The following is a 25,405-nucleotide window of genomic DNA, read 5'->3' on the forward strand; positions in this document are numbered from 1 at the left end:
AAGAATTTTCTTTATAGCATTGTTTTGTATTTGCTAGATAGTTTTAATTTTAAGTGTTTTAATACCAGTAACTATGGAACACATAGTTAGTTAGCTGTCCGTACCAGTACTCCTCACTTTTTTTTTCTTTAACCTCACTGCACACACAGAAAATTGCATTGGATCTTTGTCACATTAAGGCAGCGGTTCTCAACCTGTGGGTCGCGACCCCTTTGGCGGTCGAAGGACCCTTTCACAGGGGTCGCCTAAGACCATCCTGCATATCAGATATTTACATTACGATTCATAACAGTAGCAACATTATAGTTATGAAGTTGCAACGAAAATAATTTGATGGTTGGGTCACAACATGAGGAACTGTTTTCAAAGGGCCAGAAGGTTGCGAACCACTGCATTAAGGGTATGTTAATGAGGTCTCCAGCAGTAATTGGCCTGCAGGCTCTGGTCACCCCAGGAACTGCCCTCCTGTACCAAGGATTAAAGGGAACTCTGTATTGGACAGGTTTAACCCATGTGTAGAATGCCAGTGCACACTGGAAAGCTCTCGTCTACACTCCCCAACTCAGTCCTGCTGAAGTCAAATTCTCTCTGAGATTCATTTCTCAGTTGCTCTCAGGACATTATTGGCTAATGCTACCTGTGTCACAATTCATGAGAGAAGAAAAAAAGGTGATGGCATGTAGACCTTAGTATCTTGTTGAAATTTTCCCCCCATTTTTGTTTGTGTCTGTAATCCTTTTGTCATGTATTGTCTTCAGCAGAAATTGTCCCAGACATACCATTCTAGTATCTTTGTTTCCTTGTTGCCCTCCTGCTTTTCATTGCTTCACTAAGGTGTGCTGATTGTGACTTTTTGCATATGCGGCCTTTCTAGCTTTTATTCTGACTTTTTGAAAAAACTCCATTCTTCTTTTTTAAGTAAGTCATTTATTCCATGTCAGTAAAATCATGGCATATTTACTTTTGTCTATAAAATTGTTGTTTTTTCCCCCATTTATTTTTTGAAAAGCTTATTAAATAATATATCATTACTTAAATTCATCTCATAGTATGTATATGAAAATGGCTATTGAAATGTTTGTATCCCAGCCCAGATTCTTTATGCAGAAACTAATATTTAGTGTTACAAAGTTAGAACATTGTCTTGAGAGAAGTTTTTTGGAGTGATCCAATACTTTTAACAATTTTACCACAAACCCATAGAAAAGTTTATTACTCCTAAAATTAATTTCTATTTTCCTTGATAGCTCATTGTAGTTTACATAAAATTGCTAGAAACCAAATACTTAAATGTATCCAGGGATAAAGACCAATTTTACATTGTAATTTAGAAAATATTTTTTCTTAAATTTCACAGCATTCTACTTTATTCTTTAGTAAATCCTATATTATTCGTATTATTCTTTGATTCACTTTATGATGAAGAGTTAGTCCTCCTGTGCCTAAACATCTGAGTTTTTCTTTATCAGTTTCAGATATTTAATTATTGTCACTATTCTTGCTTTAATAATATTTAGGATTATATTTTAAATTAAATGAAAGTTATTTTAAAATATGCCTTAACATTAAGCATATGTTTGTCTTAATTTTAAAATTAAATGGAGAGTAATTGGTATTAAAATTCTTTAATTGCAATGATATAAAATTATAGTCTTATTAAAGTATATATTTTACAATATTTTCTTGAAGTGTAGCCCAAATATTATCAAACTATTCTTCTGTCTTTTTAATAGATCAGTTTGAGTAGAGAAATTTTTGCTATCAATAGATACTAATGTATTTTCATAAATAATAAGGTGTCATGAAATTATTTTATAAGATAAAACATTATTGTTTAAGTATTTCATAGCTATATTAAATATAATTGAACCGTTAACTAAAATATACAGTGTTTTTATAATAAAATTTATGAAACTGTCACAGGGACAAGTCCTGTTGAAGTATTTCAACTACCCATATATTTGCTAGTTTTAATTCTACTAAAAGTGAAATGTGATAATATGTGTCTAATTTTGCTGCCCACTTTTTCACTCCATGAAGGACACAAAAGAAAAATTTCTTTTCTGAATATATTCTAAACTCCAAATAGATCAAATTAGTAATGTGAAAGCAATAGACTTATGAGAAAATGTACTTATTTGGTCTTGGAAGTTGATAATTATAAAGAAGGTCTAAACTTTAGAAAAGATATTTTCAAAATATATGAGAGGAAGCTCTAAAAATGAAGTTTTTGACTATACAATTGCAAGTACTTTCAGGTAGGTTCAGTATTTTCAATAAGATAGAAAAAGATCTGCTCTCTGAGCAACTTTAAAATATTATTAACTACTAGAGGTCCAGTGTACGAATTCGTGCACCAGTGGCATCCCTCAGCCTGGCCTGTGGGATTGAGCTGAAACCGACTCTCCAACAAGCCCCTAAGGGATCCTGGATTGTGAGAGGGCGCAGGCCAGGCTGAGGGACCCCCACTGGTGCACGATTGGGGCAAGGGAGGGATGTGGGAGGTTGCCAGCCAGGGAGGGACCATGGAGGGCTCCAGGGTCCGATTGGCCGGACCCCAGCAGCAAGCTAACCTACCAGTCGGCACATCTGCCCCCTGATGATCATTGCACATCATAGCAACTGGTTGACCGGTCAACTCTCTGCTCCCTGGTGGTCAGTGCACATCATAGCAAGTGGTTGAGCAGCCTTAGCATATCATTTGCATATTATTCTTTGATTGGTTGAACAGACAACCGGAAGACCAGACACTTAGCATACTAGGTTTTTATTACATAGGATAGTCATTGTGTTATATATTACATCCCAATGGCCTATTTTTTAAACAGGAAATTTGTACCTTTGACCCATTCACACATTTGTCCCATCTCCATGTCCCCTCACCTCTGGCAATCACCAATCTGTTTTTTCTATCTATGAGCTTGTGGGGATTTGTTTTGTTTTGTTTTAGTTTTTGTTTTTTTGGTTCACATATAAGTGAGATCATAAAATATTTTGTCTTCCTCTGTCTAACTTATTTCATTTAGCATAATGCCCTTGAGGTCCATCCATGTAGTTGCAGATGGCAAAATTTCATTCTTTTTAGTGATATTTCATTTTCTTATCCTATGCATTCATAGGTTGTTACCATATATCACTACTATTTAAAGACCTACCATCATTTACTTATAAGCAAATATTTTGTCAGAGATTAAATGCATACCTATAATTTCATCTATCACTTTAGAACTATAGAAACTAGATTTTCCAGAAACACTAGTTTGATGAACTTTGAAAAGCTAACTGATTGTCATTCAAAAACTTTCTACCCAATGAAGACAAATAATATAATGTTCAAAATAGGAAACACTTCTAATAAACCAATTCAGTACTCAGTGTTTTCTGAAAATATTACTATAAGTCTTAGCTTTCTTGGTGACTGTAGACATTGTGACATCATGTCTTTTTACCAAAGGAATGGAAAAGCAGATACTGGTCGTGTATCTATGTCAGCGATTTTCAACCAGTGTGCTGCAAGAATTTTTTAAAAAATATATTTTATTGAATTTTTTACAGAGAAGAAGGGAGACGGATAGAAAGTTAGAAACATCGATGAGAGAGAAACATTGATCAGCTGCCTCCTGCACACCCCCTACTGGGGATGTGCCTGCGACCAAGGTACATGCCCTTGACTGGAATCGAACCCGGGACCCCTCAGCCTGCAGGCTGACGCTCTATCCACTGAGCCAAACTGGTTAGGGCAAGAATTTTTAAAACATGCAGTACCTGCCTGTTTAGTTGGGGTCACTGACCTCTTTCCCCTTAGATTGTAAAATAATAAAATGACAACAGCTAACAGAACAATAGCCATTGGGTGTGAATGAATGTAAATTATACCTATTTTTTTGTCAGATCCACAAAAATACATATTTTGGTGTGCCAGAAAATATTAGTAATTAGTTTATGTGTGCCAATAGATGAAAAAGATTGAAAATCACTGGTCTACATGATACCTAATCTTTTGAAAAGCCCAGATGTGTAACCTCTTCTCTGTTGCCCAACTGTGCCAAACTTTTGATGGGTTTATTTGTAATTTTTAAAGAATATGCAGAAATTCTTTTCATTTGAATCACCAAATTAATATCCATACTAATTGTTTACTTTGCATTTGCCATGTCTTTTACTTCTTGTCTTGCTGTGTTTTCTCCTCTGAATTTAGGCCATACTATAGATAGATTAGTTTTATATAATTCACTTATTCCTGTAAAAAGAAAGTAGTTCTGTAGAGCTTTTTAAAAAGGTGATGGCATAGTTTTTAAGAGGTGCCACCTTGCAAGATAAGTAATGTGCAGTATTTTAAAATTAAGGATTTGGAGGTACAAAATATATGTTGAATTACTATTCAAAAATATGTAAGGGAGATGTTAGAACTATACATAGGGGAAACCACTTTGAATTGAGAGTCCCTATGATGTAACAATCACCAGACTTATTACCAGTATTTATTCTTCAAGAGAAATCCAATAATAATTATATCATATGCCTTTCAAGTTACTGATTTTAAACAAAGTCTTGCATTATGTCTAATGTTTCTTGAAGAATAGCAAATTATCTCTTGAAAATTCTGTGTTTTATTTGTTTAACTGATGATAGCTGTATTAGTTTTAGGTGTTTTAATATCAAGATTTTTCTTATGTTTCTATCTCAAAACTATTGAGCATAGTAGCAGGTGTTTATTAATCTTCTGGGTTTTTTAAATGGACAGTCATTTAATGTGTACTACAAATAGTAGATAAAACTGCATTTATATAAATTTGTGATGTGACTTTGTTTTTGGTTTTGTTTTTTAGCAGGTCTGTGTGATATTAATGAAGGGACTGTAGTCCCAGAGGATCGCTGCAAATCTCCAACTTCTGGTAATTTGAGTTTTATTTCATTAACAATTATAATTCTACAAAAATCAACATAGCATGTCAGTATTCCGTTTTATAGGTACGGATTTAAAATACAACTATAAGAAGCTTTGGTGTCGAATACTTATTCTTAAAAATTATTTCAGTATTTTTTGCTTTTTCATTAAGTGAAAAGAAATGCCCTAGATAAAAATCTACAGCTATTACCTATTAAGAGTCATATAGCTATTTACTAAGGTTTGTACTAGTTATACATTTTTTAGAGAAAATAGATATTACTTTTTACCAGTGGATCAGATGGCTTAGTTATCTAACCTTGTCTTTGCTTTAGGCATGCCTGTCATCATTTGGTAGAAGACTACTCTAATCCTCCAGTAATGTCCATTTAAATATGAAAGATTTTTAACATTTGTATTCTACTGGTGACTGTCGACAATTAGAATAATTGAAGACTATTTATATTTATTCTTATTTTTTATAAAAGTAATATTTAATATAATTTTATAGCTATATTAAAGCAATTGTACTTTTTTATTTATATATAAGTCTTTATGTAACCTATTTATATATTGGTATTTTAGAGAAACTTTTAGTAGCTTTTCAGTCTTCATAAGATTAAGAGGACCCTGAATTTATTATGTTTTCAGTGGATTGAAACTTCGCTAATCTTTAATAAAGTTGACTTCATAGTTTTAGCTACCATATTTATTAAATCATTCTGGTTGGAAACTTTCATCAACTTTCTACTAGAAAGATTGTTCTTAACATAAGGTAAATTGTTCTTAGGTTCTGATCCTTAGCTGGTTCTACTACATCAGAATTCTAAGAATTGGAAATATTGAGAAGTATATTTCACTTTACTCTCTTAATACTTCAGTTTAGCATTTTATTAGTTACAGGACTTAAAAATGTTTTCCTTTTAATTGCATTTTCCTGATATTGCACAAGTGAACCATTCCTTAAAATATATCTAACTTCTGGTTTTCTTGAATCTTTAAATTTCATATTTAAATTCACTTATCAAGCTAATGAAATATATTGAGCCATAGAAATCATTCACATAATTAGCACCTAATATTAAGTCTGAGCATTGGTAGAATAAAATTTGAATGAATGATATGGAGTAGAGTAACTGTATATTCCACCTTATAGGACTAGAGTTATTTCAGAATAAAATTCTGTAAACCTACCCCTTTGACACTATATTGGTAATAGCTTGGATCTTCCACTGCCTGTCTTTAAATAGTTAATAGCAGTCTTTGCTACCTATCATAGGCCAGTTGTCTTACTATTTGTAACGTTTGCCTTCATTCCTATTAGCATTCTAATAAAGAAACAAAGGGATAATTTATATGAACACAATCCTGCTAATTTAGGATGGTCAGAAAAGAAAAATGGCTGGAGTGAGTTTGAGGTGAATGTGAAGAACCACAAGAGCATCATGTTATTAAAACCCTGGAAAGTAGTAATTAAATTACTAGCTTCAAATACTTTCTGTAGTGCAGTAGAAAATAAATAAGACAAATAAATAGTTAAATGATACACTATAGATTATTAAAACCAATATAGCTAATAGAAAACTCTTTGTATCAATGAGAGAAGAAGAAATGTATAACAGTGGGTTGAAAGTTAAAATGAGTTCCTTAAATACTAAAAAGGACCAATATTATAGAAATGAATTAGAGGCCTGGTGTGTGCCCTCTCACAGTCTGGGACCCCTTGGGAGATAACCACCTGCAGGCTTAGGCCCACTCCATGGGTGGCAGATGGCAGACCCGATCCCTCGGTGCCTGCCCCGCCTCCCCGGCTCACACACACGGCAGGGCCAATCCGGGGGGTGGGGCGCCACCCCGGGTTGGGCCGCACACGTTACGCCCGGGTGGGCCGGCCGATCGCTGCTGCCCCGCACGGCCGCCCCAGGTCAGTTCGCACACGGGACGCCCGGGCGGGCCGGCCGATTGCTGCTGCCCCACACGGCCACCCCAGGTCAAGTCGCACACGGGATGCCCAGATAGAGGCCAGGCAGGCTGGCCAATCGCTGCTGCACTGCCCGGCTGCCCCGGGTTGGGTCGCACACGGACGCCCGCCGCCCCGGGTTGCAGATAGCAGGCCCAGATGGTGGCGGGGCTAGCGGGATGGCGCTGTCCCGCCCTGCCTGCAGTATGCAAATTAGGCGCCATCTTTGTTGGCGGCTATATTGCATATCATGCTGATTAGCCGATGGGAGGCATAGCGAAGGTACGGTAAATTACCATGTTTGTCGATTATTAGGTAGGATGTGCCCTTTTTCAAAACCAGTGCATTTACTCAAAAGAATACATATAAATGAAGAGGAACTTTTTTGAAAAGGTTTTAAATCTCTTGGTCAAGTTTTGTGATCTCAACAGTTTAGTCAGTGTTAAAGTTATATTAAAAATAGTTTGCCTTTCCCCATTTATTTTTAAATAATCAGTCTCTCTGAAATATAAAATTAATTCTGCCTTCCTGAATTAACATTGAAAATTATTATTTCCATCTCTTTGATCTTTATTTTTAAAAACTCCCATTGCTTCACTGAACACTTTAGTAGGGTTGGAATTTTTATTTTAGCACTGCATTCAAAATTTTTGTGTGTATTTATGTTAAAATGATTAAAAAAAACACATTTGTCAGATTACTTCAAATTGCAAAAGCCACACATACCATGATATAAATGGTGCCTTCATGAATTGCCATGTACCCAAGAGAAAAAACAAAAAGCTGTGTATATTTTCTATGTTTATTTAATCATAGTAATTTGGTAAATGTATTCAAGTAGGACACTCTCAAAACAATTTTGGAACTTTTCCATGAGATAGCACAGAAGTATGATAAGTAGTGGTAGGCATTTTTAGTTAGGAGAAAAATCTATAAATCTGCTTTTTAAATTTACAGTTATGGAAATACTAGACATAATTTTATACTTATGTTTAGATATATTATCTTGTTACTTCTCTACTTTGCAATATATGAAAAAAACAAGTATTAATAACTTTTGTACATTCATGTGGCTGTAGTTAGTATCAGAAATGACAGTGATATTATAAAATATATAGCATCGTATCATAACCATATTTTTCTTTACATCTGAATTATATTTATATGAAAAATAAGTGTGTTATTTCTATTCCTGAAAATGTTACTGAGCTCAATGTTACTTATATGATTTTTTTATATAGGATTTATGAGGACCTATAAATGCTGTTTAGCAAAAGTATGTGGTTTTTAAAAAGTAATCTTTTAAGACTCTTATAAAGTGATTAGATCCTGCCAATGTTGGCAGGTTATACTTGGTCTGTGAAAAGCCACCCGACAAGTTTTTGTCACAAGGGAAATTTTGACCTTATTTATTAAGGTTCAGTACTTTCACTGGGATAAAAAAGGAAATAAAAACAGAAAAACGTTTTTATTTATTGCCAGTTCTATTTGAGATCTTTGCTTCTAATAGAAAAGCTTTATTCTTTCAGCAAATGTTTACTTAATGGTTTCTAGAGGTAAAGATTGCACTGAGTGCAAAGGGGATGCAAAGATAAATCAGTTGGAGGACCAGTTTTTCAGAAATTCAGTCCAGGGAGAATGTCATAATGTGTAAACTTAAAATATAAGGTATTAATTGATTAACATTAGATAAAGTGTTATGGGAATTCAGAGGAATAGGAGTGATTTATTTACAGCTGAGGGGATTGAAAAATTTAATGGATGAGATCATTTTAACTGTTTTATAAAGAATTGTTTAATTCTAATTAGTCAACTAGAATACTACTTAAGAATGCATTTATAATAAAAGATATGTGTTCAAAATTAAAGAAATACTGTGAAAAATTAGAAACACCTTTTTAAAGAAAATGACAAATAAAATCATAATTATAAAAATTATTAGACCTGACCAGATGGCTCAGTTGGTTGGAGAATCATCCTATACACCAAAAGGTTGCAGGTTTGATTCCCAGTCAGGGCACATACCTGGGTTGGAGGTTCAATTTCCAGTCAGGGCTCAGACAGGAGATATGGATGTTTCTCTTTCTTTCTCTCTCTCCTTCCTCTCTCTCTTAAAAAAAAAATATTAGAAGTCACAGATGAAATAAAATTTTATATTTCTTAACCTTATAAATTTATTTTTTTTATTTTTATTTTTTAAAATATATTTTATTGATTTTTTACAGAGAGGAAGGGAGAGAGATAGATAGTCAGAAACATCGATGAGAGAGAAACATCGATCAGCTGCCTCCTGCACATCTCCTACTGGGGATATGCCCGCAACCAAGGTACATGCCCTTGACCGGAATCGAACCTGGGACCCTTCAGTCCACAGGCCGACGCTCTATCCACTGAGCCAAACTGGTTTTGGCTTAACCTTATAAATTTAAATAAATATTTGAACATAGCTAAACTTATAAGTACTACCCTCAGTATTTTAAAGGCCTTTATGGTAATAATTGAATTTGTATATTCTTTTGAAGTTTGTATCTAGAAAGCTAACTCTCAGTTTTACCAGTATAGTACCTGTACAGGATTCTGAGTTCTACTAGATAAACTTTATTCAGTTAACTAATATCAAGAACTTTACATTTTCTTCCAGAAACAGTTAACCTCTACTTTATATTTTTCTTTTTCTGTTCTCTAACATACAGTATTTACCAAAATTTTTCCCAATTGATGTAACTTATAAAAATATTATAAATTAGAGTTGTTATTTATATATACTAGGGATTGGTCTACCATGAAAGATAATGCAATATTGATTTCCATTCTTACTATAATATTATAAGAATTCTTGTTAACTATATACATGACATTTCTTTGTGGCCAATCATATAGAAACTTGTTTTAGAGGTTACCAGATTATTTTGTTTGTATTTGTCCCTGTGACAACTCAGTGTTTGTGACTGACTATTTGCCTGTTCCTTCTATTGTCTTCATTGTGTAGGTTCTTCATCACCACACAATTCAGATGATGAACAAAAAATGAATAATTTTATAGAAAAGGGTATAGTATCTTTATTTTAAAGTATTTATTTTAATTATGTTTAATTTATTTAGTTTATGTTGACTAGATTTTGACATTTCATATCAAAATATTATTTTCAGTGAAGACCAAAAGCAGAAAGTTTTCCAAGATGGTAGCCAGTGATATAGGTAGGAAATAGAAATTTCTGTTTTGTTTCTAATTCTTGCTATATGCAATGTTAACTCAATACCGAAAAATTATCTAATGCATTGCATTTGTATATATTAATTTGTTATTCCTGTGCTAAACAATTTCTTGGGCTGTGTTTCTTCTAAACTCAGAGCAATAATTATTAAAAATCAGTTAAATTGGGTTGCAGTTCTTCCTCTGACTTGTGTGAATTTTTCTATTAATTTTCATTTTTGCTCTACTTTAAAATAAGCAGGGTTCAATTTATGACATAAGTAGTACAATTTTATACCCTCAAGTTTTAAATATCTTAGAGTTTTATTTATATTTTTCTACCTTTATTCCATTTTCCTCATATTATCAAGACCCTAAATTTCAAGGAAATGCTTCTCTAAAAAACTGACTCTTTTAATCTGTAATCTTCACTATCCTTGAGTTAATGAGAATTTTCTAGGACCACCCCCCCCCCCCAATAAAAATGAGTGATGGAGAGTATTTTATATTATTCATTTTGTCTTCATGAATGTCCTTTGAAATGAATTGCTCACTCTAAGGTTTTCAAAGTTTAAAAATGATAGACAGATATATAACTAAACCTTGGGGACATAATCAAACTAGGGTTTTTTGGTCTAAAAATTTGAATATTCTCTGAAATTTTTTAAAGACTTAAGGAACACCATTTTTTGAAAAGAGAATAAATTTAATTTTTTATTTAAATCCAAAATTTTTATTATACTGTTACTATATTACTTATTTCCTCCAAAATTTCCATCATATAGTTCTTGAATTGTATTAAGTTGGATGAATTTCTAGGCAACTGAAATAGATTTCCTTTTTCTCAACTGATAAAGTTTACTATATAGTGAAGTTAAGTTGTAAACATTCTTAGAAGTAGTGTCCATATTGTCAGCATTTTGTAAATTGAACCCTGTTTAGTCGTATTAACGTTGGCTGATTTAGCACCTCTGGCCATTTTTTAAATAAGGTGGTTTATTCTTGGGCAAAGGACTCTTCATTTGTGGAGAATCAAATATTTAACCTCTTTGTATTTGTGGGATTTTAGTGAATCAATGGGTAATAGTTAAATCATTTAAATTATGTACTAACACTACAGCATAATACTTTTCAGCAAATTTTCTTTTTAATATGTTCTATCTTAATATTTTAGAGCTTATTTACTGTTATATAATGTAAATAGTTACAAGGGACTTTGCTACATATAATTTACCAAAGAACTTTTAAAATTTTGTTACCTAGAAGTTTTACCTTGCATGAAAGTGACTGTACATAATTAAATTTTTAGAATAATTTCTATGTCTGATTTTTTATTCTGGGGTTATATTTCCTTTGTTAAATATAATGACTGCCTTTCATTTCCCCCAGTATTTTGAATGGAATATGTATCATGGAATGTCTGAGCTTGAATATTTGAAAGACATCATTTAACAAATTTATTAGGACTGAGAACATTATTGAAAGGATACTTCTTTGATAATGGTCTCATTTTATTTTTATGTTATTAGCAAGTTTTTCTTTTTGTCATGCCAGTTTTTATAGTTATATTCATTGGGAAATGTTAAACTTATTTATCTTTTCAAGCTTTGTTGGTTATGCAGTTATACATAAGTTATTTTTTATCTTCAGAAACCACTGTTAAATCTTCTATTTTACATATAATTTTGGTTTTGGTTGGAATCTTTCAGTGTCTTTTTAATCCCAAGATATATCCCAAGGTATATAGAAGAAAAGTTCACTTCTAAATTTGTTCTTCATTCTAATGGAGCCTACCTATTTTATACTATAAAGTTTTTGCCATTTAAAAAATGACACAATTTATCTCCCTACTTTAACATCAAGTTTTGTAATAAGACTTAGCATAAGATATACTATTGAAGAAACACATAAAATGTCAATGAAACATTGGGAAAAAATTCATAGGATTGCCTGAAGACCTTTCTATGGAAATGTGTTTTCCATGAGAAGCATATGGTGTCAGAAGTGTTAAGACTCCTTGGGCATTCTGAACTCACTGTTTCCTATCATCCAATTTCATACTTGCTCTGTAGTATCTTGAACCTCATAAAATGATCACCTCTCTCTTTCTCAATCTACAAACATTTTTAGCTTCAGCTTTAGGCAATTATGCAGTGGCCTAATAGAGTAAGGCATAAGAATTAAGCCTAGAACACCCGATGTTGACCACTGGTAAGAGAACCACTCTGTGTAAAAGGCTGACAGAATATCTTGGCTCTGAAAATGTCCCCTGGTTTCACCTACTCTTTGAAAGTAACGGCAGTTGCTGTCATGCTGGAGAGGGTAGGGAGAAAAGAGTGGGTTGCAGAATGCCATTCTCGCTTTAACAGTCTAACTCAAGCATGGAAAATGAACCCTGTTTTTACTGCCCGACATTCAGCTGAGGTAGCTGAGATGATAATAATTTTTAAAAAAATATACTTAGCAATTAATTTAATTTACTCTGTAACTTGTTTTTTTTTTTCACCCTGTTTGACAAACGAGGAAACTTGAGAGGTAGAGCTTAAGTAATGTATCTATTGTTACACAACTAGCCAGGATTTACACCCAAGTAGTCTGACTCTATTTTTTGTCCTCTTCGACACTATACAACCTTACTTCTTAAGACAATTTATTGAACAATTCAAAAACAAATCTATTGTGTGATTTGCAGCTAGATCTTCTGGTTATGGCCCTGTTCTATCGGCATGGCTTGTATTAGGTTCTGTCCTAGCACCAGATTATGGAGGCCATCTTGGTACCCATCACCTAAACATAATGTACAATGTCTGGAAGTCTACTTTCCTCGAAGACCAGACTCCAAGGAAAGTAGACCAAACAGTACAGTCCCCTAACCCATCTACCCATAGCCTAGCTTCATTGTTCGTTTCGTGACTGATAGCTAAGTCAGGTAAATGACACTGACAATGACTTTGTTGTTCGTGCATAAGAGCAGCCTAAGAAGACATAACTTTAGTCTTGTGACTTTAACAGCAAAAATATAGCAGAATGTAATGCAGTTCCAGCATTCCTAAAGAAAGGTACATGCATGTAATACATATCCAGTGATTTGTTTGGCCTATTCATATCTTATGATTAATTTTTGTCAGTAAAATTTTAAAGAACACTTCCAAAGTCAATAACTTTCCTATAGTGTTAGAAATGTCTGTAAGTCATTTAGAAAATAAGATTTGTTACCAATTTTTTATCTGCTCGTTATTTAAATTTTATAAAATTTTGGAAGTATGGAGCTTGTAAAGCTTTTTGTTATTTAAATTCATATAAAAATAGTCCTAAAATATTTATCTTTGTTAAAGTATTAATCCAGTTAATCATGACATTCTTATGCATAAAATAGGATCTAGATGTTTGCTAGGTTTTGACTGTATGATTAACCTTTACTAAAGCTTATTAATTCTATTTCATGATGATTCTGTTTTATTCTGAAAGATTTCCAGCTGGATTCTGTAGGCTACAACCCTGCTCATGTCTAATTTTATTACTAATTTTCATATAGAAGAAATGATTACCAAATTGATTACATAATGCTATGAGGGGGAAATAATATTAGAGGTTAAAGAATAAAGATTCAAAAGTATCGCGAGTTGAGTGCTGTGATAAAACAAATGGAAATAATAGCTCTATTTAAGGAATGGCTCCTAAGTTACACTATACTATATATTTTTAATATGGTAGTTGTTAATATAATACAGGCAGCAGCATATACCTCGAAGGCCCTTTTTATCTTTCAAATTTCGATTTAGCAATTGGGTAATATTGGATTTTCTTTCTTAGAAAAAATTTTGAAGTTCATAAAATGAAGATAATTTTCATTAGTCCAAGTGCTATTTTTAGTAGTTCTTTTATACATGAATCCCAATGATTTCTTTTTTAAATTAAAGTGTTCTAACTTAACTGAAATCTGCTCTTTGTCATTATATTCTAAACCACTAACTCATTAATATTATAATTTTAAAGCAGCTAAAGCCCCTTTAATTTTCATGAAAGAAATTGAGTCTCAAAGAAGTTAAATGGCATATCCAAAGTAATGTCCCATAGTAATGACTTAAATCAGGACCAGAATCCAGGATTCTAGACAGTTGTTTTATTATAGCTGTCTCCCCTCTCATGGAGTCTTTCTTGTGCGGTCTTCCCAATTCTTTTATATTTAAAAGTTGAAAAACAAATTCTTAGAAGCCCATTTGCAGTTTGGTATATGAATGAAAACTATGTATCAAATTAATTTAGAATTTTAAGTTATAAAATCATTCCAGTTCATTTAAAAACTCAAATTAGTACTGACATTTCTACTTCATATTCCCCAATATTCAATCTAAAATGTGGCTATTAATGTATAGAAGTTTATATTTAATCCACAATATGGCCATTGAAAGAATAAAAGCTCATCTTGAAAGAGAAGACAAGTCAAATGTGCAGTAATGCCATTTTACAGGTAACCTCAATATTTTCTACTTTGAAAGATTATTAGTTACCCTTAGTTGGTCAAGAACTAAATTTCACAGACATATACTTTAAAACTATTACATAAAACTGAGTCCCTCTAATGAATTTCTTTTTCAGGATGACTAAAATCTGAAGAGTATGGCATATTTTGTATTCACATTTTAATTGTATTTCTGATGTATTTTCTGACAAATTTTATAATAAAATCTGATCAGCAAAGTATGTGCTTTATATCCTAGTACTTAACTGTATTGTTTCTCTCTTTATAGAAAATCATCCTTTTCTTACATCAGAAGGATGTATAATGATCTTTTTAAAAATAACTTGCTATTTGTTTTCTAACATAAAGAAAATTAGTCCAGATAAAGTAAGATTATTGAAATAATTTTTTCAACTATTGTTTGAACAGAACTATTAATGTGGCAATTTATGTTCTGCCATTAGTTTGCTATGGCTGCCATAACAAAAATAATATATACTAGGTTGCTTAAACAGCAGAAATTTATTTTCTCTAAAATAGTCCTGGAGGCTAGAAGTCCAAGATCTAGGTGTCGACGGATTTGGTTTCTTCCGAGGCCTCTCTCCTTGCTGATGGCTGCTTCCTCAAAGTGTCCTCACATAGTCTTCCTTCTGTGTAGCTGCACCCCTGGTGTTTCTGTGTGTCCAAAGTTCCTCTACTTAGAAGGATTAGGGCCCACTCATAATGACCTCACTTCAATGTAGTCACCTCTTTAAAGGCCCTATTTCCAAATAAAGTCACATTTTGAGGTGCTGGAGATTACAGCTTCAACATAAGAATTTTGGGGGCAGTGTTCAGCCTATAATACTTACTATATTAAGTGTATATAATACCATTTATTCTGTAGAAAATGAACTTTGAGATGTTGCAGAGTTTAACTGGTGATATCCTAGACACTAAGTTTTATGAATTTATGGAAAACAAGCAGGATAGAAAAATAATGTAGACAAAAGCTCTAGAAATTCAATAATTAAAAGAACTTGTTATTGTCAAATATTTGCCAGACAGGTATTAGTATCCCTTTAAAGATTGCCCTTCATTTCAAGAAATAGATATGTGCTCTGTATTTCCAAAACTTATCTTTATGATTAATAGGCTTGTACTTGAGTTGCCCTCTTTTTCTCTTCATTTCACTTATGAAGAAATTTAGCATTTTTCTATAGAAGCAAAATTCCAGTGACAGTTTTAATTTATTCATTCATTCATCACCATGTTTATTGAACACATATTAAATGCTAGATACATATATAGATATATTTTTTAAGATATATTCTGTTTCCAAACTAATGGAATTTAGATATATTGAACTAATACTATTTACATTATTAATTCAAATGGCTATTAAAATATGTGTTATAACTGATAAGAGAATTTCTACATTCTGGTCCCACTTTGCCCCTTGGGTTTTTACCCTTTCCTACAAGCTGACTTTTAGTTGTTTTATTACTCTGATTGTTTTGTTTAATGTCATATATTTCAACATTATCCTTAAAGTAGTATTAGGTCTCTGTAGGTGGTGAGAAAAGTGATATTGTCACTTTATTCTAATTATTATTTTTTTTATAGCTTAAAGCATTAAAAGGGTATTACATATGTCTCCTTTTTTCCCCCACCCTTGACAATCCCCTGTATTCTAATTATTGAACATCTCTCAGTATAAACAAAATTCAACTTGTGGTTTTTTTTCCAGCATTTTCTTCATACTCTCATAATAATGTTCTTTTACATTTTAGAAGTGGTATGCTGTTTACTGTTAAAGTCACATTCTAAACAGAAGTTATGATTCTGTTTTCTTTTAAAAAACCCTCCTCATAAAAATAGAATGTGGAACATAGGGGGTGGAAAATTAAAATAAAATTACAAAGCATCTGTTTAATTTCAAAGAAACAATGAGAATCTCAATAATTGAGGAATTTTACAGAGATTTCTACAGTTGCAAAGAACTAAAAATAATCAATTGTGATGAAACTGTCACTTATGGCATAATGGTCCAAGTAATCCTCTTGCCTTGAGACTTGCTTTTCTTTTCTTTTTTTTTTTTAATATATTTTATTGATTTTTTACAGAGAGGAAGGGAGAGAGATAGAGAGTTAGAAACATCGATGAGAGAGAAACATCGATCAGCTGCCTCCTGCACACCCCCTACTGGGGATGTGCCCGCAACCCAGGTGCATGCCCTTGACCGGAATTGAACCCGGGACCCTTCAGTCCGCAGGCCGACGCTCTATCCACTGAGCCAAACCGGCTTCGGCGAGACTTGCTTTTCTTGAACATCACGTATTTTTCATTGGTATTGAAACTACCACTCAGACTGATTGTTGTGATCAGATATAACTTCATTATTTCTGCCAAGCAAATGCAGCTCTTTACTGCTTAACTCAGCCAGCCTGCTTGATATCCTCATTCAGGTTTAGAAGAAGGGAGAGCAAAGGCTCAAGTTAACAGCCTTCTGAGGTATATCTGTGATTATCAGTTTTCCTCAAATTATAGAAACTTCTTTACTGCCATTCCCTTTGTTTCTGCTGTGGACAAAGTCATAGAGAAAAGAGAGCTAGTTCATTTTCTCTACTGACAAAGGATTTTAAAACAAGGAAGATACTAAGTGCAAGGGACAGGAGTTAAAGAATACACAGTTGAAGAAGAGGGGGAACAAAAGACTATTTGTCTTCTAAGAAAACTCTTGTAAGTCATATGTCTCCTGTTTGAAAGCCTGGATGGAGTTTGAATAACTTCACAGCATGAGCAGAAGCCTCTTTACAAGTACAGTGAACTCAGCTGACAAGGTAACTGGGTTGGCAAGTGCTTCTGAGACTTCCTGAGAAGTAAAAATATGAGCATCAGAAAATTGCTGGATAAAGTCTGCAACCACTTCATCATAAAATTAAGAGCAAATTACAGGGTATAGTCCCAGCAGGCTGACTAAAGCTTATCTAGAAGTGGATCTGCCCTCAAACAGGTAGACTAAACAGCTGAAAACAAGTATATCCCCCAGAAGTAGTCACAAAGATTGAAAGGTAAGAACATTTAGTCTAAATTTCAACGTTAGACCTTAAGTTTGCAACTTAGCCTCCTACTATAAAACTAGTCAAAATACATGAGGCTCTTTCCAGGCACTGAGCAACAGGCAGTCCTGGACTATCATCCATAAGAAAAAGGAAAAATATGAGGTGAGTCTTACGGTCTTCCCCAGTTCTGCCACAAGATACTTTCCTGCAGTACAGAATGGGTAGAACCCAAGTGGAGTTGCAGTTTCATTAAGCTAAGCAGGCAGAGTTTGAAGTTCTAGGCTGCTGAATTGATTGGAATTTACGAGGAGGGTACTAGAGAGGAACTTCTCAGGTGGGAATTCCTGGAAGTCTTGTGTGGGGATTCAGTGCAGGTCCTTGCCTCAGAGCTGATTTTACAAGGCCTGGTGGCAACCACCTGCTTTGAGGCTGACAGCTGACCTATAATACCGGCAGTCATTCTGTTGTGCTAGGAGTTGTTGCCATTAGACTTTGCTGAGCACCTCAGTTATTCTGTTGTTGTCACAAAAAGATCTCTCCTTAAAAGTAGGGATCACATTTAGGTTGAAAGCCCTAACCTAAAACTAAATTTAAATGGAAATAGACCCACCCTAACTAAGAAAAAAACAAAAGGATCTGGTAATTTATGGCACAACAACACTCAACACCTATTAAAGTTGACAATGTAATCCAGACTCCCTTCAACATATTATCCACTACGTCTAGTGTCTAGTCAAAAGTTCCTAGGCATGTGAAATAAAGATTCACAATAAAAAAGTAGGAATATATGACACATAATGAGGAATTTAAAAATGAATCAGTAGAAACAGACCTGAAGATGACTTAAATATTGAAATTAGCAATCAAAGATTTTAAAGCAGCTGTTCAAATATGTTCAAATACTGAAAAGGAAAAAAGTCATAATGATTAAACAGATGGAGAAAATAGAAACTTTATAATGAATAAAGTAAAAATGTTAAGGGTAGGTGGCACACTAGAAGAGGTCAATGGGGAAAACGAAGGGGACATGTATTAGTTTCAACAATAAAAGTTTTTAAAAATAAAAATGTTCATACTGAAATGCTTAATATCCGTAATGATAAACTTACTGGATGGAAATTTACAGAAGAAAGGGTTATGGAACCTGAAGACAGATAAATACAAATTATATAATGTGAAATACTAAGGATTTAAACCCTCCCGTCCTATCATCCTTTCCCCTCCTTCCCTGTAAGCATCCGTGAAAAATAGACGTTATATTCAAAAGGTAGGCAGTAATCTGGCTTCAGATTTCTTGGCTACACTTAATATAATAAAAATATGGAACAGTTTGAGTTTTGAGGAGATAGAGTTGTGAGCTGGGACTTTTGCATGTTACTAGATTTTCTCTGATGCATTTTTCTTTATTTTTAGCTAAACAAAAGTTTGTGAAATATTTGTATATTATAGTTCATCTCAACTGTATAAATAAAAATGGATTTTAAAAGGGACTGGCAGGAAATATGCAAAAATGTTGCTTCTTGATTATGGACGTTCATGAGGACCTTATTTTCTGTTTCTCTATATTTTCTAAATTTCTGTAAGGAACACATAATTCAAAAAAGCTTAAAGATGAAATGCATGAGTGTAGGACAACAGAAAGAAAATGATAATCTGGTACTGCCTATGAATCTATTAATTGAGACTATGTCGTTTTTCACCTAAAAAGTCTCATTCTGTGCATTGAAAAATGAATTTAACCTTTAAAATATTTTGGAAAGAAGATTAAAAACATTATTCTGAGTGAAAGATGCCTTACATAAGAGTTTATACCATGATTTCATGTATATGGAGTTCTACAATAGGCAAAACTGATCAATGGTGGAAAAAGCATCAGAACAGTGGTTGTTTCTGGGCACGAGGGCAAAAATTGGTTGGGAAGGAATATGTGTGTCCTTTTTGGGGTGGTGATAAAGTTATATATCCTGCTATGATTTTGAATTACATGGTGTATACATTGTTAAAACTTAGTGAATATGCGTTTAAGATTTGTGCACTTTCATGTAAATTTTATATCAAAAGAAAAATACTGTCAACAAATATGTTTAGCAAACATACTGTTTTGTAAAAATGTAGAAAGTCTAAACTATTCCCTGCTGGCTTTGTCTTCATAACCCACAGTCTTAGGATAAGTATTCGAACCTAAGATAGGTATAAATTAGTACATTGTGCTTGCCTCTGTTAGTAGTACTGGCTATGTTGCTTTGGAGTTATTTGTTTCCTGTAATGGGCTGTAAGCTCCTGGAGGCCAGGAAACCCCTGCCTTCTGAAAAATTACTGGCATATGCCCAGTAAGTATTTAATAGATCAATAAGTTTCACTCTGCTCCTCAAAACTCTTAGTTCTGTATCTATTTTTATAATATTAATTAATAGCTATAATTAACATTAAATACTATAGGTTAATCTTTTAATTTCAAGTTCTATATTCAAGGAGATTGCTTAACATTATATGCAAACATAACAGCAATGTTGCTTAAATATCTTTTGATTGAATGCTATGATTGAGTTGGTGGTCTGGTTATGGGTCTCCAGTTGCAAAGTGTTTTATAAAGAAACTAGAGGCCCGATGCACAGATTTGTGTACTAGGGGGTGGGAGGTCCCCCAACCTGGCCTGCAGGGATCAGGCTGAAACTGGCTCTCCAACATCCCCCGAAGGGTCCCAGATTGTGAGAGGGCAGTTCTCGGGTAACACACCCCGGAATTGGGCTCCCTCCTCTCTGGTTCTGGGTGCATCACCCAAAAACCACAGCTGCCAAGTCACCACAGCTTGGCAGCTTCTGTATTGAGTGTCTGCCCCCGGGTGGTCAGTGTGCATCATAACTACCAGTCAGAGCATCTGCCCCCTTGTGGTCATTGTGCATCAGAGCTACCGGACGGTCAGAAGGTCACTTAGGCTTTTCTATATATACTAGAGGCCTGGTGCACAACAATTTGTGCACTCGGGGGCGGGGGGGAGAGGAGGGGGCCCCTCAGCCTGGCCTGTGCCCTCTTGCAGTCTGGGACCCCTCAGGGGATGACCATCTGCTGGCTTAGGCCCGCTCCCCAGGGGATTGGGCCTAAGATGGCAATCAGACATCCCTCTGGCAGCCCGGGAGCCCTCAGGGGATGTCCACTTGCCAGCAGGGAGCAGGCCTAAACTCCAGCCGGACATCCTTAGTGCTGCTGAGGAGGCAGGAGAGGTCCCGCGACCACCACTGTACTGGCAGCCATCAGCCTGGCTTGTGGCTGAGCAGAGCTCCTCCCATGTGAGAGCGACCTGACCACCAGGGGACAGCTCCTGCTTTGAGCATCTGCCCCCTGGTGGTCAGTGTGTGTCATAGTGACCAGTCATTCCCAGTCTTTCTGCTGTTAGGGTCAGTTTGCGTATTACCCTTTTACTATATAGGATAGAGGCCTGGTTCACGGGTGGGGGCCGGCTGGTTTGCCCTGAAGGGTGTCCCGGATCAGGGTGGGGGTCCCGCTTAGGTGCCTGGCCAGCCTGGCTTAGGGGATGATGGCTGTTTGCAGCTGGTCACACCCCCTTCAGGGTGGGCGTCCCCACTGAGGTGCCTGGCCAGCCTGGATGAGGGGATGATGACTGTTTGCAGCTCATCACACCCCCTTCAGGGTGGGGGTCCCCACTGGGGTGCCTGGCCAGTCTGGGTGAGGGGCTGAGGGCTGTTTTCAGGCTGGCAGGTGACTGAAGCTCCCAACCTCTCCTTTTTTTCTTTTTTTCTTTTATTCTGGGATTTATTTACCTTCAATGGCTGTCACTGGAACTGAGAGCCAGCTTTAGCTCTGAGGCTCGGCTCCAGCTCTGAGACCTTGGCTGCTGAAAGCAGGGATCTGGGTTTGTTTGGGTTCTATAATTGTAACACTGTTGCGGTCCTGCTCGCTCCAGCTCTGATGGCTGAAAGCAGGTTTCTGGGGATTGTTTAGCTTCTATAATTGCAACATTGTTTCTTAGAGTGCAAGCTCAGAGGCCGGCAGCGGCAGGCGGGGAACCTTGGCTTCCTCCATCACTGGAGCAAGCAAGCCTCCTGTTCGCTTCAGCTGCCTGGCTGCCAGCCGCCATCTTGGTTGGCAGTTAATTTGCATATCTCGCTGATTAGCCAATGGGAAGGGTAGCGAAGTTATGGTTAATTACCATGTTTCTCTATTATTAGATAGGATATATATCTATATTTAAAAAACCAGTGTCAGGATGACCAAATGACCAGTTACTATAAGGTACATTGAGCACCTCTCAGTCCCTCCTCCGTGGTCACAGGCTCCAATCACAGCAAGGTGGGTGGTGGGCGGGTGGGGCAGCAAGCACGGCAAGTAGCGGTGTGTGGTTGGGAGGGGCGGTGAATGCGGCAGGCCGGTAGGCGGGGGTGCGAGCAGCAGCAGACTACCATGCGTGATTTCGCGCACTGGGCCACTAGTATATAGATATAACTTCATAGTTAAATCATCAATAGTATATAACTTCATAGTTAAATCATTTTGTGACATAGTAAAGTTACTATATTCAGAAAACCTGCCTACTCATTTTTGTGTGTAGTCTTACCTCTATATAAAATGTTGAAAAATAAGACCAACTGAAGCATTTGAAGGCTGGTTGGTTGTATTCCGTTCTTTACATGTTAGAGAAACCAAGTGGTGCTAGACCAAATAAATAAATAAATAAATAAATAAATAAATAAATAACAAAAAAAAAAAACTTCTATGGGAAGGGTTAACTTAATTTCTTAAACTATCTGAAAAATTATATGGAAGAATTTCTAGTAGAAATCCTAAAGGGGATTAAAAGCATATGCTTAGTTACTTGGAATATTACCATAGAATTAGAATAAAGTAACATTGTGTTATTTACAATGTCAAATGAATTGTTCATCTGTATAGCATTTTATAGTTTATGAAAAAAGTATATTCCATTTGCTTATTATTGAATAACTAACATCAAATTCATACTATATATATTATGCTCAGTGCTTTGCTTTTATTATCTTATGCAATCATCAAAGCTATGAAATTAGCCTTATTATCTACATTTTACAGAGGAGGAAATTTAAGGTTTAGAGAGGCAGAGTGATTGGCTTAAGGTCACCTACCTACTAATTGGTTGAAGTAAATTCAAACTCAGATTTATTCTGATTCCAAATCTAGTTCTAACTGCTACATTTTACACTTCCACATTATTTAAACTAGTTATTGAAGTTTTTTCAAGAAATGCTTGTTGTGGACTTAATGTACATACCCTCTGAGTTAATGAATTAGTTCTGTTTCCTATCCTGAAGTGCTTTCAATTTAGGGACCTTGCTGCTCTAAGTGTGGTTCAGAGACCAGCAGCAGCAGCAGCAGCAGCAGCATCTTCTGGGAGTTTGATAGAAGTGCAGAACCCCAGGCCCTCGCCCAGGTACAGGATCAGAATCTGATTTAACAAGACCCCCAGCTGATTCTTGTGCACTTTCAAGTTTGATCAGCACTAGTCCAGAGACTTAGAATAACTTGATCAGATCAGCATGGTGGGGTCGAGAGAGGCATCCACATCATCTGATCCCAACAAGAGCATCCCAAAATAAGACTGTACCAGACTTATTTTTCTGCTTCACGTAATCTGTGGATGGTATTAAGTGAAAACATTGAAATTCATTCAAAACGTTTAACATTGCATTTTAGAAGATGGTTTGGGGGTATAATGTCTTTTAATTTTAATGGAATTGGATATAATATACAGTAGCAACCATTTATATGAGGTCAAGTAACCATAGATTTCATTTGGCTATTTTAGTTTTCTATTGCATTTTATTTTTTAAATGAGATTAAGTCGGGGTGAATGTGGGAAAAGACTGATTCATATATTTGACCCATTGTTGTTTTTTAAAGGATGCTGATTAGATTATGAAGTTTAGAAGTGAAAACTATTCCATACCCCTCCCCTTCCCCCCAATCCTTTCCCAGTTTCCCTAATGCCTCTTTCCTAACACTGGATTTGTCATTTTTTTAGATGTGGAAGTTATGTTCTATGACTGGATTTCTCTTTGTTTACATGGCGCCCTTATGGACTAGCAGGGTCTGTGCTTTAAATATCTTCTAACAGTCCAAAATTTAACCTGATATATGCACTCATGTATTAACAAACATGCTTTTTTAAAATTTCACGTAGGAAGCACTATTCTATTTCGCATGCACTGGCACTAACATAATAGATACAGTTAAACAGCTCCTAACTTTAAATCACTTCCTAGATGAATGCAATAACTAATTTTGAGGATGGAAAGTGAATTCCAATAAGTTTATATGCAGGCTTTTCTATTATTCTAATACTAAGTAGCAATCAAAATATCTGTAGTTTACATTTTTGTAAATACTGTAATTTTAGACTGAGCATGACTTTGTTTTCTTTTGGGTTTTTTTAATTTTTTGTGTTTGTTTTTTTTTTGCTGAAATGTAAATAAAGGTGTTAATTTATATCAAGAAATGGTTGAGCTGAACATTTTATAATGTAATCAAATGCCTTCATTTGGTTGTACATACAGATTTGTCCTAGATTCTAGAAATTAACTTAAAAATAATTAATTCAATAGCTATGAAGATGAGCTACAGCAATTTTATTACATCATTTACCCAAACTCAGTCTTATGCCTCTATTGTCCTTATCTACAATACCTTCCTTCTGAGAAATGACCTTGCTTCTCTTAGAAAAGCCTAACTCTTTCCTTTGAGCCTAAGGAATAATTAACAGAGTATAAAAGGCTTCCTTGTTGAAGTAAGAGCTTCAACCATGAAAAGATATTACAGCAAGTAAGTACATACTTTTTAAAAAGTTGAAAATAAGATTTACTTTCCACCCATAATATTATTAATCATTCCAATTATCTTAGCATCTAGATTTAGTAATAAACATTTGCTTCTATCTTCAAGAGCAGTTGGTATTACTAAGTATCAATCAAAGATTGTTCAGAAGTTTAAAAATGCATTTTATTTTTCAGCAAAGATGTCAAGGAAGTTAAGCTTGCCTACTGACCTAAAGCCTGACTTAGGTAAGTAAAATAGATAAAAATCCATAGTAGTTAAACTCCCTTTAATGGGAAGACAAGGAAATCAGAAAATTTAAAATTACCATAAATTATATTTTCATCAGAAATCAAGTTTAAAATGACTAAGATATTAAAGAATTAATGGCCTTTAAAAACCATCAGTAAATTATGAAAGATAATTATGAAATCAAGTAAAATAGAATAATACATTTCCTTAGCCCTCTCATACTTTATATCTAAACAAAATTTAGTATAAGATTAAGATTTGTGCAATTTCAGATTAATTTCTGTTAAAAGTTGTTACATCACATTTAACCACCTGAAAACTTAATTTTAATTCTACAATTTCTAAATTTTATAAGAATTTAATATTTTCAAAATAAATCTTAAGTTTTTTTGTATTATAATAACTCCCATATGAAGAACGTTTTGTTGATAATAAGTTGGGAAATCTATCTTTTTCTAGAGCACTTTCTATGCAGCTAATCCATTAGGAAAGCAAAGTGAAAATTCCTTTTGCTTTATATGCCACTTAAAAACAGCTCCCTGATTTCCCACAGTAGGGACAAATAAGAGTTCAATAAAGATAAAAGTAAGATTTTATGTAGTAAATATAAAGCATGGTTTCTTTTTAAAAACATTTTTTAATTTCAGAAATTTGTATTGCTTTTAATTGAATAAGTATGACTCTATAAGGATGCTCTCACCCATTTTTGTCGTGGAAATAACTAGGTTTTTCTCCTTTAAATTTGCTCACCCATCTCATCTTCTCACTATTCTCTAGATTCCTTGACTATCTTTTCATGCATAAT

The 25,405-nt window shown here is 34.6% G+C and overlaps 1 protein-coding gene across 11 annotated transcripts in view; it reads left to right on the forward strand.

The window, feature by feature from the left end:
- STXBP5 (syntaxin binding protein 5) overlaps positions 1–25,405 on the forward strand; it is a 154,588-nt gene that overhangs the window by 102,569 nt on the left and 26,614 nt on the right. For 6 of the 11 annotated variants that reach the window (XR_004968790.1, XM_036316933.1, XM_036316940.1 and 3 more), the window contains 4 exons: positions 4,830–4,895; positions 9,838–9,897; positions 9,999–10,046; positions 24,546–24,596. Coding sequence is in view for 10 of the 11 variants with exons in the window: in XM_036316933.1 (XP_036172826.1) it covers positions 4,830–4,895; positions 9,838–9,897; positions 9,999–10,046; positions 24,546–24,596 (225 nt within the window). In the remaining variant the exon portion in view is untranslated. The remainder of the gene's footprint in view (positions 1–4,829; positions 4,896–9,837; positions 9,898–9,998; positions 10,047–24,545; positions 24,597–25,405) is intronic. The other 5 variants (XM_036316935.1, XM_036316934.1, XM_036316938.1 and 2 more) reach the window with 5 other exon arrangements.

This window comes from Myotis myotis, unplaced genomic scaffold (assembly GCF_014108235.1).
Source record: "Myotis myotis isolate mMyoMyo1 unplaced genomic scaffold, mMyoMyo1.p scaffold_m19_p_7, whole genome shotgun sequence".
Taxonomy (NCBI): domain Eukaryota; kingdom Metazoa; phylum Chordata; class Mammalia; order Chiroptera; family Vespertilionidae; genus Myotis; species Myotis myotis.